The sequence below is a fragment of the Notothenia rossii genome (assembly GCF_949606895.1).
Source record: "Notothenia rossii genome assembly, chromosome: 5".
Classification (NCBI taxonomy): Eukaryota; Metazoa; Chordata; class Actinopteri; order Perciformes; family Nototheniidae; genus Notothenia; species Notothenia rossii.
Window position 1 is genome coordinate 6,301,513 of NC_136903.1, and position 18,178 is coordinate 6,319,690.

General features: G+C 39.6%; 1 protein-coding gene and 1 long non-coding RNA gene across 2 annotated transcripts in view; one reads left to right on the forward strand and one right to left on the reverse strand.

Annotated features, from left to right (window-relative positions):
- cep290 (centrosomal protein 290) overlaps positions 1 to 18,178 on the forward strand; it is an 84,660-nt gene that overhangs the window by 62,742 nt on the left and 3,740 nt on the right. The window contains 9 exon segments of the mRNA XM_079684574.1: positions 823 to 945; positions 1,023 to 1,165; positions 2,759 to 2,914; positions 5,547 to 5,670; positions 8,131 to 8,265; positions 13,516 to 13,602; positions 14,009 to 14,173; positions 14,509 to 14,631; positions 16,097 to 16,266. Coding sequence (XP_079540700.1) covers positions 823 to 945; positions 1,023 to 1,165; positions 2,759 to 2,914; positions 5,547 to 5,670; positions 8,131 to 8,265; positions 13,516 to 13,602; positions 14,009 to 14,173; positions 14,509 to 14,631; positions 16,097 to 16,266 — 1,226 coding nt within the window.
- On the reverse strand, positions 9,975 to 10,998 carry LOC307039529. The gene is made up of 2 exons (XR_013808256.1): positions 10,710 to 10,998; positions 9,975 to 10,331 (listed from the first exon to the last, which is right to left on the reverse strand). It is a non-coding gene; the product is annotated as an uncharacterized lncRNA (long non-coding RNA).

Sequence of the window (18,178 nt, forward strand, 5' to 3'; positions counted from 1 at the left end):
AGTCTATCTCGAGCCGGTTTCTCAAACTTACCTACCCCACCTTTAAGCTTTGTTAGTTAGTTAGTTTCGTAACGGACGTAATGTAACAGTTGTAGCGTTTCTCAGACGCGGAGGGATACAGACTTGTTGTGAAAAGTAACTACAATTCTACCCGTGATACACGCTCATTATATCCCGGCTAAGAACCAATGAGATTGCTTGATTTGACTTGTCCGTTTCAAAAAAATATATATATATGTATACTTGGCTGCATCTCTGTCACTCATGCTTTTTACATAATTTATATTATTACATTTTAATATATTTTTTTAATTATATATTAAATTGTATATATGTTTTTTTATAATATATTTATATTTATATATATATTTACACTTTTGATGTATTATAATTAAAACAATAATCATTTAGAATTTATATTCAGGATAATATAAATATTATATTTCTATACAAATATTTATGATAATGTCTTTCCCTTTGTAAACAGTCATTCAAATTATATTTTTTATAAGAATCCATGCAAAAAACATTGTATTTTGTGTATAATGTCTATAAATGTGCGTGTGTGACTGTAGCTGCTGGAGATGAGTGTTAATAGGTTATCGAGGAGCTGGATTTAATGGAAGAATGATAGGAGCATCTGCCAGCTCCACTTAGAGACTGCCGGACTCCAATGTCTCTATATGGTTTGCTATGGTTTGTCTCTCGCGTCTTCAGCAGGAAGCCAAGGCTTGTGACTCTGAAGGGAATGAATACCTGCTGTACACTGTTTGACGAAAAGTGAGGTGCTATGAAATCTTCTCGTCTGTATTTGCTGCTTAGAGCCAACCAGAACCAGATGGGAAGGGACCGAGCGCCGAGAGTCTGCTCAAGAAGATCAGGAGGCTGGAGTCTGAGCTGGACAAAAGAGCAGAAGGGAAAAATGTCAAGGATGATCATGAAAAGGTTTGCACATCACTTCTGTTAATCACATTATCATCTGTTTGCACCTTCTCCTGATGGACGACTTGTTTCTCTGACAGACCAAAGGAGAAGTGGTGCGTTGGGAGGAGGGGAAGAGATGGCAGGCCAAGATGGAGAAGCTGAAGAACTCGTTGAGGGATAAAGAGAGAGAGAACGAAGCCCTTTTGAAACAACTCGGCACTCTCAGAGACCTCTATTCCAGGTCAGTGTGTACATCGCGGGCACACACACAAACTCCCAGCCAGGCTGCGGGTGTGTGTGCGTTTCAGGCTGGGTTTCGCTGTGTCTCGCAGACGGCTACTGAGCTCACAGTGAGGGGGGGGGGGGTATGTGATATACACATAATATACAAAGATGCTGTATGAGAAACCAATGTGAGTTAGGAACATTGCACAATGTAAATCTATTCTAGTAGACCTCAATAATGGAATTAGGATCAGTAGAAATGGCCATGACGTGGGACCTTTAATGAAATCAAACAACATAGGCCTTTATAGATCTAAATGGCTCAGAACTCAGTAGACCGACATGTGAAGCTCATTTAACCATCAGCATCATTTGATTTGATTTAAGTGAAATGATCTAATTTCACGCAGAGATGTAATCAATGACAGGAGTTGTCACTACAGTAGCTTGCAGGTGGGTTCGAAACCCGAGCCCGCAGAAGTTTTCAGGCATTGTCTTCCCCTCTATCTCTCAATGTAACACCCTCTCTGGAATAAAGGCACTCTGGCCCCAAAAAAAATAAACATAAACAAATAACATTATACTCAAAGGGCCAGTAAATATCACCCCGGGGCCGGTTATTATTTATTAACGGTTATTTTGGGGGGTTTTGTAATTATTGAGTGTTCTTGTATTTGAATGTGTGTTTTTATACCTGGGGACTGTGGGAAACAGTATTTCAATCTTTCTGTGTGTACAAACCTATTTTGTAGGGATGCACCGAATATTCGGCCACCGAAAATTATCGGCCGCAAATGGTTAAAAAGGCCCTTTCGGCTTTCGGCAGAGAACAGGGTTACGTTGATCTTACTCCGCATATTTGTCCGGGTGTTTTGATTTCAAGTGGTGGAGTAATCCCGAAGTGGTGAAAGTCTTTGCAGTTACACCCCCTCGAGAAATGTCAGCTGAACACGTTTTACAAATCGCAATCTGCGCCTCTCTCTCTGATATTTTAAAATATCTCCAAGCGGCAGACATGTTGGCTGTGAGCCAGCCGCGAGCATGGTCGCGCGCCGTGCTTGTTGTCGCCGCGTTTTGATTACGTCATCACAACAACACGTTAGCTTACCAAACTTATAGGTGCATTTGTTGTTGTTGAAGGCCTGGCTGTTACAGTCTTTATTTACACTATTTTGTTGTAGGCCTACTGGCCTAGATGTTGATGCAGTTTTAAAGCACCTTGGCTTTGTTCTGAATGCACTTTGTTCTAGTTATCCTACAGAGAAAAGAAAATGCACTTGACTTGGAATGAATGTACTGTATGCATTCAAAAGTGCTGAATAAATGTTTTATGGAACCATAATAGTGATTATTATTTAAGTTAAGTTTTGCCATAATCATGTCTTTTTCCATAATCAGGCAGCTGAGCAACATTGGTAAAAAATGTATACATTATATATATATTTATTTCTATTAATCATTTTCGGCCTTTCGGCATTCAGTTTTCGGCCAACTGTTTCCTATTTTCGGTATCGGTTTCAGCCAAGAATTTCCCATTCGGTGCAGCCCTAATATTTTGAGATTGACAATAAAGTTGACTTTGACTGATTGTGATTCTCTGTGTTTGCAGACTGGAGCAGGAGAAGATCTCTCTGCTGAGGAAGATGAAGGGTCGAGGCGTGACGGCAGATCTTGTGGTGGGAGTGCGCAGCGCTGAGATGGAGACGGAGCTGGAAGAGCTGAAGAATAGGAACTCAGAGCTGGAGAGACAGATCCTCACCATCAAGTAAATAACAGTCATCAGAGTATACTTCCGATATCTTTAAACAAGTCGATGTTAGTTCCAGTTCCTTTAATACAAGTATATGTAGTTGTGTATCTATAGTATTCAGATCCTCGCCATCAAGTAACTCACGGCCCGTCCACACGGCGGCATGCGTTGAAGCTTCAACGCTTCTGCCCATTCACTTTGAATGAGGTGACGTCACACTTTGCCGAACTGCATTGTGGTCTATTCACTTTGCTCGCTTCAAAAGTTGAGCAATGTTCAACCTTTGAAGCTTCGGCGGAAGCGTCAGCCAATCAGATCATATGCCAGTACAAGCTCTAGCCAATCAAACCGCGTGCTTGTGTGTCCGGGGCGGGACATTCATGTGATTGGTTGTTGGACGAGTTTCAGACACGCCCACCGGCAAGCTTCAACGCACGCCGCCGTGTGGACGCTGCGTAACAGTCTTAAAAATAAGTCAAAACAATCATAATATATCTTTCTAATGTTATCTCCTTTAGTATACTTCTACATAGTTGTGTATTTAAAAGTCACACATTCTTTATTGGTCCAGAACTTTTACATTTATTTGACCTATATTTACATTTGTTACAGCAAAGACAACAAAGACAGAAAAAAGGGGCAGACAAACAATAAAATAAAGTTCCAAAAGTTAACATCTTAGGTACAAAAAGAAAACGCTTAGTGAACATATAAAGAGTTCTGACAATAATAACATCATGAATTGTAAAAAATATACATTTATTTCTCATATTTCCCAATTCCTTAAGCTTTATTTACCTTCATCATTTGTAAGTGTTAATCGTAAAAGCAAAAAACAAAAGCCAAGATTGTCTTGAATCCAGATGCCTCGCTATCCGCTCAATACAGGATCCTTTGAGAGTTATTATACTGATTACATGATTATGATTTATTACGTTAGAGACCGTCATTTCCGTCTCTTGGAAAACAAACCAGAGTAAGACTCATTTCAAAGTGTAATTGTTTCATTCAGCGTATAACAACACGAGATATCAATCCATCACCGAAACATATTATCTTCTGTCTAAATGTCATGGAGTTCTGCTTTGTAATGATTAGCAGTTTATTATCATGTCTTATCACCATTACTAATTACACATCGTCATTTTATGGACGGAGAAATTGATGTGAACATAGATGAATCGAGTATTTCAGTAGGAATGTTACGTCATCAATCTTTTGTCGGGAATGACTGATAAACAATATCTAAGCCAATATCAAATAAAACAAGCGTTCAAATCTTATCACCATTTAGCAGTGGTGTAAAGTAACTAAGTAGATTAACTCAAGTACTTAAGTTTGAGGTACTTTTCTTGAGTATTTCAATGTCGTGCTACTTTGTACATCTACTCAAGGTAAATGGTGTACTTCTACTCCACTCCATGTATTTAATACCTTCAGTTACTTCACAGATGTGGATGAATGATGTGAAATATAATCAAGTGTTAAATCAGACTTTAGTTCCACCTGGAGTAAATCCACAAGCTACCCTGCAGTATACAAAGTCATTCAAACTAGCTGCTCCTTTACCAGCTTTGAGAATACTTTCATGATCAATCATTATAAAACATATCATATATATTATTCTGAAATGGACCAATCTGCACAATGACTACTTTTACTGTTGCTACTTTAACTATATTTTGATGAGAATACTTTTCTACTTTTACATTTGGAATGCAGGACTTTTACTGTAACAGAGTATTCCTACACTCTGGTACTTCTACTTTTACTAAAGTACAAGATCTGAGTACTTCTACTTTTACTAAAGTACAAGATCTGAGTACTTCTACCTTTACTCAAGTACAATATCTGACTACTTCTACTTTTACTCAAGTACAAGATCTGAGTACTTCTACTTTTACTAAAGTACAATATCTGAGTACTTCTACTTTTACTAAAGTACAAGATCTGAGTACTTCTACTTTTACTAAAGTACAAGATCTGAGTATTTCTACTTTTACTAAAGTACAATATCTGAGTACTTCTACTTTTACTAAAGTACAAGATCTGAGTACTTCTACTTTTACTAAAGTACAAGATCTGAGTACTTCTACTTTTACTAAAGTACAAGATCTGAGTACTTCTCCCACCTCTGCTAAACAGTTGAGTAACTACCTTAACTATGACGTTAAAAAGTAAAAATAAACTTTAAAAAAATATCTTCATTAATAGGATTATTTTTTATATATAGTATAAAAAAAATTTTTTAAATCGATGTTTGTTCAGAAAATGTAGATATACTGTCAATAAAAACTAATTAAATTACTTAAGTAATCCTCGAAATGGTGTTTTGTCACAGTTGATCCATTTTAGAATAAAATATAAATGAAAAAAGATAATAATAATAATAATAATACAAGCAAATATGAAAAAGTATGAATGTGCAATAAAAATATAAATAAAAATAAGAAATAAACATTTATATAAACACTAGGATTTAAGTTAAAATGTAATAAGAAAGACATTAAATATAAATGTGCATGAGATAAACAGCATTGTGATAATCCAACACTAGGCTGTAATGTTGACCTCCTGCCATGTCATTGTCTGGCCTGTTGTTCTCATCTCAAGTCTGTTTACTAAACAACAAATCCTGAACCCTCAGAGAGCACCAGGCGCTGCCTCGTGATGACGCCATGGAGAATCTGATTGAGAGGAACCGCTTCCTGGAGGAGAGGCAGCACTCTGCAGAGATCCAGACCCTCAAAGAGCCTCCGTCCAGACCCTCTGTGAGTACTGCGGAAACACGACCCCTAATCATGTTCAAATACCCTGATGATTCACATGGGGACACAAATACAGGCTGATTCATCTAATGTGGAAACATCCATTAACAGAAACGTGGAAACATATCAAGAAAAAAGTGCCAAACATCAATTTATTTTATCTTCACAAGTCACTGTTGGACGGTAACTAAGTACATTTACTGAAAGGTGGGGTAGGTAGTTCACTTCAGAAACACTTTGCTATATTCCATGGAATGCTCTTAACATCCAGATAGCAATGAATATATGAAATGCTTTGACAATAAATACATAAAAAATGTCATCTGTGGAAGCCGTGGCGCTGTGAAAAGCACGACTAATCATCTGAGCCGGCCCGGCTAAAGTAACTGGATGGCCTACCTGCCTGTCAGCCTTCATCTGTGCACAAACTTATCTCGTGCCCTCATTGGTCATGTGCGCGTTCGTGTGTGTTGGAGGAGGGGCTCTGCAAGGAAGTCTGAAGGAAGGGGCAGATTTTTTCCGATTGTGTATTTTCAAATTCTAGCGCACTCGAGCTGGTTTCTCCATTCTTACCTACCCTACCTTTAAATACAGTTCTTAAGTATCATTTGAAGTGACTTTGACTTTCCTGCTAATTTACACACACGACTTTGCACTTTGATTCTGCTCCATTTATTTGACTGCTTAAGTCACTTTGAAGACTCGTAAATAATACAAAATATTATCCACAAGGCACTCATCATGTTTTATTTTAGCTTAAGATAGAACTTTATTGATTTATTTAGAAAATTACACCGCAGTATATAGTAAAAAAAAACCTCCTCCTTTAACAACTACACCAGTAAAGTAATGAAAACATGAATGCATCAATGACTATAATGACATCATATAATATACAATATTCTAAAATGGGCTGTTTTGCCAAAGGTGTACTTTTTATGTATTTTTACTTTGGCACTTTTCCTTAAGTAAAGTCTTCAATGCAGGACTTCTACTGGTATCAGAATACTTCTACACTGAGGTATTGCTAGTTTTTCTTTAGTAAAATATCTCAGTAGTTGATTTACTGTTGCTTTGGGGATTTTCATTGAAGACATCTGTCTTTTTAGCCATCTTTCATTAAGTGAAAATGTCAGCGCTATATACATTAGAGATTACAGAGCTGACGTTTATTACTGTTGTACAGTAGGCAGCTCATGTCCCCACACACACACACTCACACTCACACTCACACTCACACTCACACTCACACTCACACACACACTGAACAAGACATGTTCCACTCTCTGTCCGATCTGTCCCAGTTCCATTTTGTGTTTCCCTCCCATCTCTTTATTCATCATTCTTTAATCTCTTTCTCTCCTTCTTCACCGGATTAAATGTGATTCATTGGCTGTGAAGTCAAAAAGCTCCTGCTCCGGGGCTTTGCCAGAGATTAGTTTTGTCACTTTTGATGTTGCTGACGAGTCATGCGAAGGGAATGCAGCTCCGCATCCTGGTGAGTCATACAGACGCTCTGAGAGCCCTGAAGCCGTGGGACAACATGTGGACCAACAGAGGGAGACAGAGCAAACCCAGGAAGCTGAAGAAGAAACCAAAACCATTATCGTGGGAGAAGAGGATGCTGCAGAAGACGAGGGAGAAGACAAAACCAGAGTTGAAGTTGAAGGAAATGAAAAGACACATAAAACCGAAGAAATTGAGTCTTCTGATCGGTCAGGAAGACCAGCATCAGGTACGTCAGATCGTGAGGCGGAACCCGTGAAAAAGGAGGATGAAGGAGACCGAGATACAGATGATGATGATGATGATGATGTGGAAATTGAAAACCCAGAGGACGCTGAGCAACAGGCAGAGCTGAGTGATGAAATGTTTGCGACTACAAACGGGGTCACCGAGGAAGATAATGCCGAACAGCCGTGCTCAGCAGATCCAGATGTGGACCCCTGCTCCGTCCAGAGGAAACACCCAGAGATCCTGGAGAAAAGAGACGAGCGTGCACGGAGAGCAGACAGCAGATCAGTTAGAAAGCTCCAGGTACTGCAGGCTTCTGTCGTCCCTCCGCTCAAGAGCTAGTGTTGTGTGATAGCGTTGCGGCAGTCCTTTATTAAAAGTGAGTGGTAATATGCTGTTAGTGTGTGGCTGTCGTATTGCCTTGTCTGTTATGGTTATGCTACAAAAGCCATCATTGCTCGTTTGTAGGTAGAGAACGTTTTGTGTTCCCCAAGAGCCTTTTTGTTATCTTATATTTCCTTTAGGACTTTCCAAGCACCTCTTCATCGTGGGCTTCAGCTTCTTTCCCAAGGATGTTGACAGGGATCAAAACCACCTCCCCTCCCGTTGGTAGACGGCGCATTATCCCCCGAGTCGCCGCCACCCCTAGAGCTTTTGTTTTTGAGCATTCACCCTTCATCTTATAGCAGTGATGCCTTTAATAAAGTGTCTTCTGTTGCCTTGTGATAGACGTCAGGACGAGGCACCGGCACCCCCTCTCAGAGAGACCAGGACCTCCAAAAGGAGAACCTCCATCTGGCCTCTGAGAACCTGGAGCTGCGCTTCCAGCTGGAGCAGGCCAACAAAGACCTGCCAAGACTCAAGGTAAACAAAACCTCATGAGAGAAGGAGTTGTTCTGTGCGATAACATTGATTGATATACCAATGGTATCCCATAGCGCATGATAGTGTGTCCAGTAGGGCGTGTGAAAGCATACTTGCCAACCCTTTTCGCGGGAGACTCCCGATTTCATTGGCCTCTCCCGGTTTCCTCCCGGGGTCATATTTCTCCCAATTTCTGACAAAATCTGATTTACTCAGGACTGTTTCCACTCAGACTTTAATACAGCTACAACATTGTTTGGTTTCCATGGTAGCGCGTCTCTTTAGTAGCGGACGCAACTGAAAGTCTGAGAGGGTGAGGCAGATAGTCACAGAAAACAGAACAAGAATCGACAACTACTCTACTCTACAATAAGCATGTTAGTGTTAATCTAATACAGCTCCGGCGACCCCCCCCCCCCCCCCGCGGTGGTTTTGAAATTCTCCCGATTTCTGAGGTCTCAAGGTTGGCAAGTATGTGTGAAAGACACAATGAAGTCGGGCCCTCAACAAGAGCCAAGCTGAAGCCAAACCACCACCAACACAGTTATCTCATTTTTGTTGCAAATACCAATAATGTAAAGGGGACAATATATTATGTTGGGGATTTCATTTCATTTGTATTTGTCCCGCTCATGGTACGCAAAACCAAATGTACAATAATTGCCAACAAAACATGACTACCAAAACACCATAGAGCGAAAAGGATCAAGGAGAAGAATAAAATCTTATGTGACCTGCCCCTTTCTAAAAAAACTAAATAAATACAAATAGATGGTCACACAAAAAAAACACACAAAAAATACTTATTTCCCACTTGACGGTTAACGGAAAGAAACAAAACAACAGCACCAAAACATCACATGTATAAGGAAAAGGAAAGCGGCACATGATAATAATAATAATAATAATAATAACAATAACAACAACAATAACAATGGGACCTGCAAATAAAGAACAGACATCACATCAAAGACATCAAGAACATTTAACAATGCAGGACCAGAGTACATAGACTTATTCACATTCTGCTTCATAGAGTCCCGTCTTTCTTAATTTATACAATTTCTTTAAAGTCCATGTAATGTCCAAAATAAATGTTATTCTGTGTTAATAAATCGCTTCATCACTTTCCACTGTTTCATTTGACATATCAACATCAATGATTCTTTCCATAAATACCCCCCAAATAACATGAAATGTGTGCCACTTTCCCGTGTTATTCCGCTCCGGTAGCGAAAAGCTTGCCAGCCATTAACCCAGCTGTGTGACGTCACACGTGGCAAACACCAGCCTCGTCTAGATTGTTTGTTTTGTATCCTTCCGCTATTTTCGCTCAACATATGTGTAACCGGACCTCGCTAAACTTTTTTTATCTAACAATTCATGATGGGGAAGCGATGTTTAATTGTGAGCTGTGAATGTTTCCTGATTGCTATAAACATTGATCATGGGTGCTGGAAGATTGTTCACAAAACTCGGGTCAGAATTAAGTTACTACAGGTGTTATGCCAGCTTGAGCTAAATGTCACCAGAGTACAGTGAACTTGCCTAGTGACTGAAATATATAAAAGTTGAAGTGAAATAAGTAAGGCCAAAAATGAATTACGTCTGAATATCTTTATTATTTTTACCACTTTTAATTATTTGTGGGCTCGCACATATACCAAAATAGACTAATGTACAATGCAATAAAGATAAAATGTTACAAGTGAAAAATTAACAAAAGAACCCTTTTTTATTTATCAAACAGTAAATTAATACAATCTTACAAACTTGTGATTTGGAAAATGTTGTTATATTTACATGTTTCTTTGGAAAAATAATATTGTAAATGATGTACTTTGTAAATTATTTACATCATGCGAAACCATTTTAACCAGTTCAGCTGCATGACTTATGTCAAATTACAGATTTGGCCATTGAAATCCCTGATAGCGGCCTCCCGGCTCAGGGTAAGTCTTCCGTATCTCGGTTACAGCACGCAGCGGGACTCTGATTTTTGGGCCGAGTACACCCCAGCACCAACGTACAAACTGTCGATAAGCTGTAGGCTATATCGATACTTCCTAATGAAAAAAAAGTATACAGATTATAAATATATTTGGAGAAAAATAAAATGTTATGTAGTACTATTATGTAGCAATGGTTACAAATTGGCTTATAACATGATATTTGTATTTTACTTGTACAAAATAAATATGAGGTTATACATGACTGCTTGACAGAATCATAGACCTCTTATATATTTCCTCACATGTGTAGTTGTTTCTTTTCACAAGCATACATTGAACTTGCATACACAGAAAAAATAAAAGCCAAGCTGTTTTTGACTGCTTGAAAGAGTTTAATGGTATCTTTAAAAGTGTACCATATCTGTAGCGACTAAAAGTATTATATGAAAGCAAAGCTGCAATAGGCAGTTGGGTCAATCAATATTTACTTACTGGTGTAGTGGGCCATCAACTGCTCTGTGTTGTTGTTTGTATTGAAGATACGCTATTTTCAGTGTCCAAACACTGAGACAGCCTTCTCTAAAGCCTGGGTGGCTAATAATGCACCTTGGTTTCTCGTCGGTGTCTTCTATCTGGCAGAGTCCTGCACGGGTCTGATTTTCAAGACCCGCTCCCACCCCGCACCCGTGACGTGCAGTACCGAACCCGCCCCGCTACCCGCACATATTGCCAATTAGTTCCGCAACCCGACCCGACCCGCCGGCACAAGATCCGCAACCCGACCCGAACCCGCATATATATATAAGCAGTGACAACGTGCAATTATTAACACACGCAGTTGCATATTTGGCTCAAAAAGCCTGGGATGTTGTTTATTTTCTCCATCTAGGATGACACCAAAAGCCTCCCAGACGTTGGATTTCGCTCTTGAAGAAGAGTTATTGAAAATTGTGTATTCTCCGCTATAGAGAGCTTCACCTCAGCCATTCAGAATGTGGTGCGCTCAGCAGCAGATAGATGCACTGCAGAGGTTATGATTATGCTCGGTCCCGCGGAGGAGAGGTCTGAGGATTTAAACATTAAACTAAATTATTATTGTTTAAATATATTTATTATGCAACACCCGCAACCGGACCCGCATCATCTTTGTTTTACCCAGAAGCGAACCCGGAAAAAAGCGTTTGAAAAAATACCACCTGCAAATCACCTTTTTTGCGGGTCACCCGTCGGGTAGGCCCACCCACGGATACCCGACCCGATTCAGGACTCTGCTATCTGGTCAGTAGGTTGCAAACTGTCTATTTGTTCCATCACCTGCCAGATCTCTCTGCAGCATACACATTCATCTGCAGTGGGCATGCTTTCACAGCATTGACATGTACACCAGAATATTGTACATAACATTAAAAAAAAAACCAATATCTGCCGGACGTGTGAGGAACAGATGACAAATTAAGATCGACATTTAGTGCAGGTCAAATTAAATAAAACTGAATTTACCATTCAGTATTGCTGACTCGAGTCTCGCCGGCTGCGGAATCCGCTTCTCTTTCACAAGTTTCTGCCTCGTTGTTCGATTGCCGGGCAGGAGGCTCGTACTGATAAGGCAAGATGCCTTGAAGTGAAAGGCTAGCTGGTTCACTCTCTACTTCTGTAACTGAATCCAGATAACCCACCGAATCTGAGCTTGAATGATCGCTCTCGCTGTCGCTGTCTGAAGTTGTCGCGTTGCTTGCCATTTGGACTGATTTGATCAGATGGCAATGTTTGCCACGTGTGACGTCACCGCTCGTTCGGGAGTGATCGGGGGCGTACTCGGCAAACTTCGGAACCAACATCGGTTTTTAACGTATATGTCATTTAATTATGACCAAACTTTAAACATTTTTATTTATTTTTATTCTGGTGATATCTAAACTACATGTTAAAAAACACCTGTGTTAGATGCATTACATGGCCTTTAACTGAAAAAATAAATATACAGTTCTTTAGATCCTTTTGTTGAGAATTCCACAATTGTACACCAACCACCGAAATACACATTTGCTTAAGAGTAGTCCTTGCATAAGGATGCTTAACATTTAATTTCCTTCTGTGGTCTTCCTTGTCTGATCCAAAAACAAACAACGGTTGTAAATATACATTCTGCTTTTTGCCCTGAGCGTTACTGATCATGTCTGCAGCTCAGCTACTTCTTTGAGTTTCAAGAGTCCTGACTTCAAAGCACTCTGTTGTGTTCTCTTGAGTCAGCTTTATGAATTATCCCTACTGCCCTTTTCTGTAATATTGACAATGGCTTTATGTTGCTCGTGTACGTGTTGCCCCACACTTCTATACAATAAATGAAAAATGGTAAAATAAGTGAACAGTACAACATTCTCAATGCCTTGTGATCCAGCAAAGTATATTTCTTCTAAAAAAATAACAATATTAAGAAATCCTTCCCCCGTCATATTAAAATAAATTAAAGCCAAAACCAGATTTGTTCTTGGCGCTGTGTCCGCTGATACGTTCTCTCTATCTTTTTACATTGGCTTTTGTTTCTACTTGAGGTGTGTGTGTCCTCTCAGGACTCCACCTGGTCTGTGTTTTGTTTTTATGTTGACCTTAAGTTTCTGCCTCATGTTGTACTCATGTTTCTGTGGTCTTACATTTGAACTGTTGTTCTTACTTGTGAAGCACTTTGTGAATGATATTAGTGTGAAAGGTGCTATACTAAATAAACATGTTATTAATGTTGCCCCTAGTTGATGCACAGAAAGTCCAGAGCACAGCAAACTGAGGAGAAAGGAAGGAAAGGTTGAGGAAAGCTGCGGGGTCTCTGCAAGTACAGACCCCACCACTCAATTATGAATAATAATAATAATAATAGATTACATTGTATAGCGCCTTTCAAAGGACCCAAGGCTGCTTTAAATGCTGTTAACAAATAAACAAACAAGAAGGGCAAATAATAAAGTAAACATTAAATAAATAGCACTTGGACTGTGATGCGTCAGGGGTCAAAGGCCATGGTGACCAGGTGAAGGATTGAGACGGGTCATATTGGATTTCCACTCAATTTGACCTTCTAACGAGAACTGAAATTAGTTTTTTGTCAAATCAAAAAGCAAATACATATATCTATATTCATCTGTACCATGTTGTGTTTTAGAAACAATTTTTTTTCAAATAATGTGTTAAAATAAATGAACTTGCCTGAAACCAAACAATGATTTCAGTTATAGTGATAAAATCGACCCCGTCATTTTAGTATCATAACTTAGCACATTTAAAAGAGAGCCTTTTGATTTCACAGAATCAAGTGGCGGACCTGAAGGAGATGTGCAGCGCGCTGAAGAAGGAAAAGGCAGAGGTGGACAAAAAGCTGATGCATATACGCGGCGTACGTATCTAAAGTCACATTTACACAGAAAAAAAAAAAAAAAAAAGTCTTTATTTAAGATGGAAAAACGTTTGATCTACCGAGAAACACAAATAAAATAAATCAGAAACAGGTTTATCACCAGGTAGGTTGACACGTACTGTACGAGGAATTTGACTTGATAACAAAAATTCAAAAACACATATAGAGAACTAGAAAACTATTAAAAATAATAACAAATATTGTCAAATTCAACAGTATTTACACAGAAATTGAATAAAATATGGAATACAAATCGACAGTAATAACAAAAAATGATATACCGGTCGATGAAACTCTGCTGAGGTTCTCCTTTAATATTGAATCAACCAACCTCCTGTTGCATCTGTAGATTATGAAAGCTAATCTCATTTGTGTTGGTCGTCAGGCCGGTCACAGCGGCAAGACAGTCCCAGAGCTGGAGAAGACCATCGGGCTGATGAAGAAGGTGGTGGAGAGGGTGCAGAGAGAGAATGAGACCCTGAAGAAGTCCGGGGCGTCGTCCAATCAAGACAAGATCTCTGCCCTGGAGCAACAAAATGACAGACTGAAGGTCCGTAGCTTCACGTCAACTATAATTCTGTTACTACTTCTTTGTATACTTTTATAGTACTTATACTTTCATTATAGTGTACAATAATCGATGCCATTTCATAGATTGTAATATCACAGGACACTCACTACACTCCCCCCTCCCTCCCTCCACCCGCACATGCCCACACTAACGAAACCAAAAACATTTATATAAAAAAAAAAAATAAAAAAAAAAAATGCTTCTCAATATAACTCAAACAACAGAGCCATGAAAATAAAAATAAACATAGACATTGTTTGTATACTTAACTGTTCTGTTCTGCAGCTGACGGTAAATATTGTTGTTCTCTGTAGACGGACTATGAGAAACTGAAGAGTGCCGGTGAAGCTGAGCTGAGATCCAAACTTGAATCTAAAACCAAAGGACTGGAGAAAATAGTGATGGAAAACGAACGTCTACGCAAGGAGATCAAAAGGGTGAATACACGTTTAGTTATTGCCTCACTAAGTGTTAAGACTCCTAATTAAGAGAAGCATCCGAATGTTTAATACGTTTGGAGTTATACGTCTATATTCAAAAGAACTGACACAATGTGAAGGAAATGTATCTTTGATGGACCTCAAAGAAGTAAAAAGAAAACAGCTCATTTTAAAACATGCTGGCTCAAGACGTAGTAAACATTGTGGAACGTCTCTCAGCAAGTTTGGGTGAATGGAAATGAGCTCTTTATGAGCAGGTTGAAATGAGAAATGTTGAACTCCAAAGATATTTAGAACTTTATAAAACCCCTCTGAACACATGATTACTCCTCTTGTTATCCCACCTGGGTGTGCCTGTTTGATATGGAGACAGGCAGAGGTGGGAAGTAGTGGAGTTCAAATACTTTGTTACGGTACCTAAGTACATTTTTCTGGTATCAGTACTTTACTCCACTACTTATTTTTCTGACGACTTTTTACTTTGACTTCTCACATGTTGAACACAAATACCTGTACTTTCTACTTCTCACATGTTGAACAGAAATACCTGTACTTTCTACTTCTCACATGTTGAACTCAAATACCTGTACTTTCTACTTCTTACATGTTGAACAAAAATACCTGTACTTTCTACTTCTCACATGTTGAACACAAATACCTGTACTTTCTACTTCTTACATGTTGAACACAAATACCTGTACTTTCTACTTCTTACATGTTGAACTCAAATACCTGTACTTTCTACTTCTTACATGTTGAACACAAATACCTGTACTTTCTACTTCTTACACTTTGAACACAAATACCTGTACTTTCTACTTCTTACACTTTGAACACAAATACCTATACTTTCTACTTCTTACATGTTGAACTCAAATACCTGTACTTTCTACTTCTTACATGTTGAACTCAAATACCTGTACTTTCTACTTCTTACATGTTGAACCCAAATACCTGTACTTTCTACTTCTCACATGTTGAACCCAAATACCTGTACTTTCTACTTCTTACATGTTGAACCCAAATACCTGTACTTTCTACTTCTCTCATTTTCCAAACAGGCTGGTTCCTTTAGTCTGAATGTGTGTTTGGTGGCGTGATCATTATTATTTAGAGTCATTGCGTGCCTATTGATTTGAACACGATCCGTGTATCCATCATTTCCTGGTCTTCTCTAAAGAAGAGGGACCAATGGAAACGTTGTCATGTTGCCGTTGGTCACCATTCATTAGCTAACAATGACATTATTGTTCTATTAATATAAAGGGAGGTCAGGTACTCTTTAAAACAGCTGCTAGTTATGGGTACTTTTTACTGAAGTAGATTTCAAAGCCTCTTTACTTTTACTTGAGTAAAGAAGTTTAGTCAGTACTTCTACTTTCACCAGAGTATTTTTAAACAAGAGTATCTGTACTTCTACTTCAGTAAAGGATGTGTGTACTTTTGCCCTCTCTGGTTACAGGAGATGGAAACTGTGGAGAGGATGAAGGTGACGAAGGCGAGTGTGGAAGTGACCAACGAGAAGCTGGAGGCCGAGCTGGAGGAAACGAAGCAGAGACTGAGAGCCTCTCTCTCCAAACCCATCTCTGAGGGGGCCGGCAGCAAGACCTCGAAATCTACCGTGCTGACAAGGTCAGAACAATGTTAAAGGTCACCTATTATGCAAAATCCTCTTCTCCATGTCTCTTCTACATCAACGTGTGTCCCCTCTTCTTCATTTCTCTTCTACATCAACATGTGTCCTCTCTTCTTCATGTCTCTTCTACATCAACATGTGTCCCCTCTTCTTCATGTCTCTTCTATATCAACATGTGTCCCCTCTTCTTCATGTCTCTTCTACATCAACATGTGTCCCCTCTTCTCCATGTCTCTTCTACATCAACATGTGTCCCCTCTTCTTCATGTCTCTTCTACATCAACATGTGTCCCCTCTTCTTCATGTCTCTTCTACATCAACATGTGTCTCCTCTTCTTCATGTCTCTTCTACATCAACATGTGTCCCCTCTTCTTCATGTCTCCTCTACATCAACATGTGTCCCCTCTTCTTCATGTCTCTTCTACATCAACATGTGTCCCCTCTTCTCCATGTCTCTTCTACATCAACATGTGTCCCCTCTTCTTCATGTCTCTTCTTCATCAACATGTGTCCCCTCTTCTTCATGTCTCCTCTACATCAACATGTGTCCCCTCTTCTTCATGTCTCTTCTTCATCAACATGTGTCCCCTCTTCTTCATGTCTCTTCTACATCAACATGTGTCCCCTCTTCTTCATGTCTCCTCTACATCAACATGTGTCCCCTCTTCTCCATGTCTCTTCTTCATCAACATGTGTCCCCTCTTCTTCATGTCTCTTCTACATCAACATGTGTCCCCTCTTCTTCATGTCTCCTCTACATCAACATGTGTCCCCTCTTCTCCATGTCTCTTCTTCATCAACATGTGTCCCCTCTTCTTCATGTCTCTTCTGCATCAACATGTGTCCCCTCTTCTTCATGTCTCTTCTACATCAACATGTGTCCCCTCTTCTTCATGTCTCTTCTACATCAACATGTGTCCCCTCTTCTCCATGTCTCTTCTACATCAACATGTGTCCCCTCTTCTCCATGTCTCTTCTACATCAACATGTGTCCCCTCTTCTTCATGTCTCTTCTACATCAACATGTGTCCCTTCTTCTCCATGTCTCTTCTACATCAACATGTGTCCCCTCTTCTTCATGTCTCTTCTACATCAACATGTGTCCCTTCTTCTCCATGTCTCTTCTACATCAACATGTGTCCCCTCTTCTTCATGTCTCTTCTACATCAACATGTGTCCCCTCTTCTTCATGTCTCTTCTACATCAACATGTGTCCCCTCTTCTTCATGTCTCTTCTACATCAACATGTGTCCCCTCTTCTTCATGTCTCTTCTACATCAACATGTGTCCCCTCTTCTTCATGTCTCTTCTACATCAACATGTGTCCCCTCTTCTTCATATCTCTTCTACATCAACATTTGTCCCCTCTTCTTCATATCTCTTCTGCATCAACATGTGTCCCCTCTTCTCCATGTCTCTTCTACATCAACATGTGTCCCCTCTTCTTCATGTCTCTTCTACATCAACATGTGTCCCCTCTTCTTCATGTCTCTTCTACATCAACATGTGTCCCCTCTTCTTCATGTCTCTTCTACATCAACATGTGTCCCCTCTTCTTCATGTCTCTTCTACATCAACATGTGTCCCCTCTTCTCCATGTCTCTTCTACATCAACATGTGTCCCCTCTTCTTCATGTCTCTTCTACATCAACATGTGTCCCCTCTTCTTCATGTCTCTTCTACATCAACATGTGTCCCCTCTTCTTCATGTCTCTTCTACATCAACATGTGTCCCCTCTTCTTCATGTCTCTTCTACATCAACATGTGTCCCCTCTTCTTCATGTCTCTTCTACATCAACATGTGTCCCCTCTTCTTCATATCTCTTCTACATCAACATGTGTCCCCTCTTCTTCATATCTCTTCTACATCAACATGTGTCCCCTCTTCTACATCAACATGTGTCCC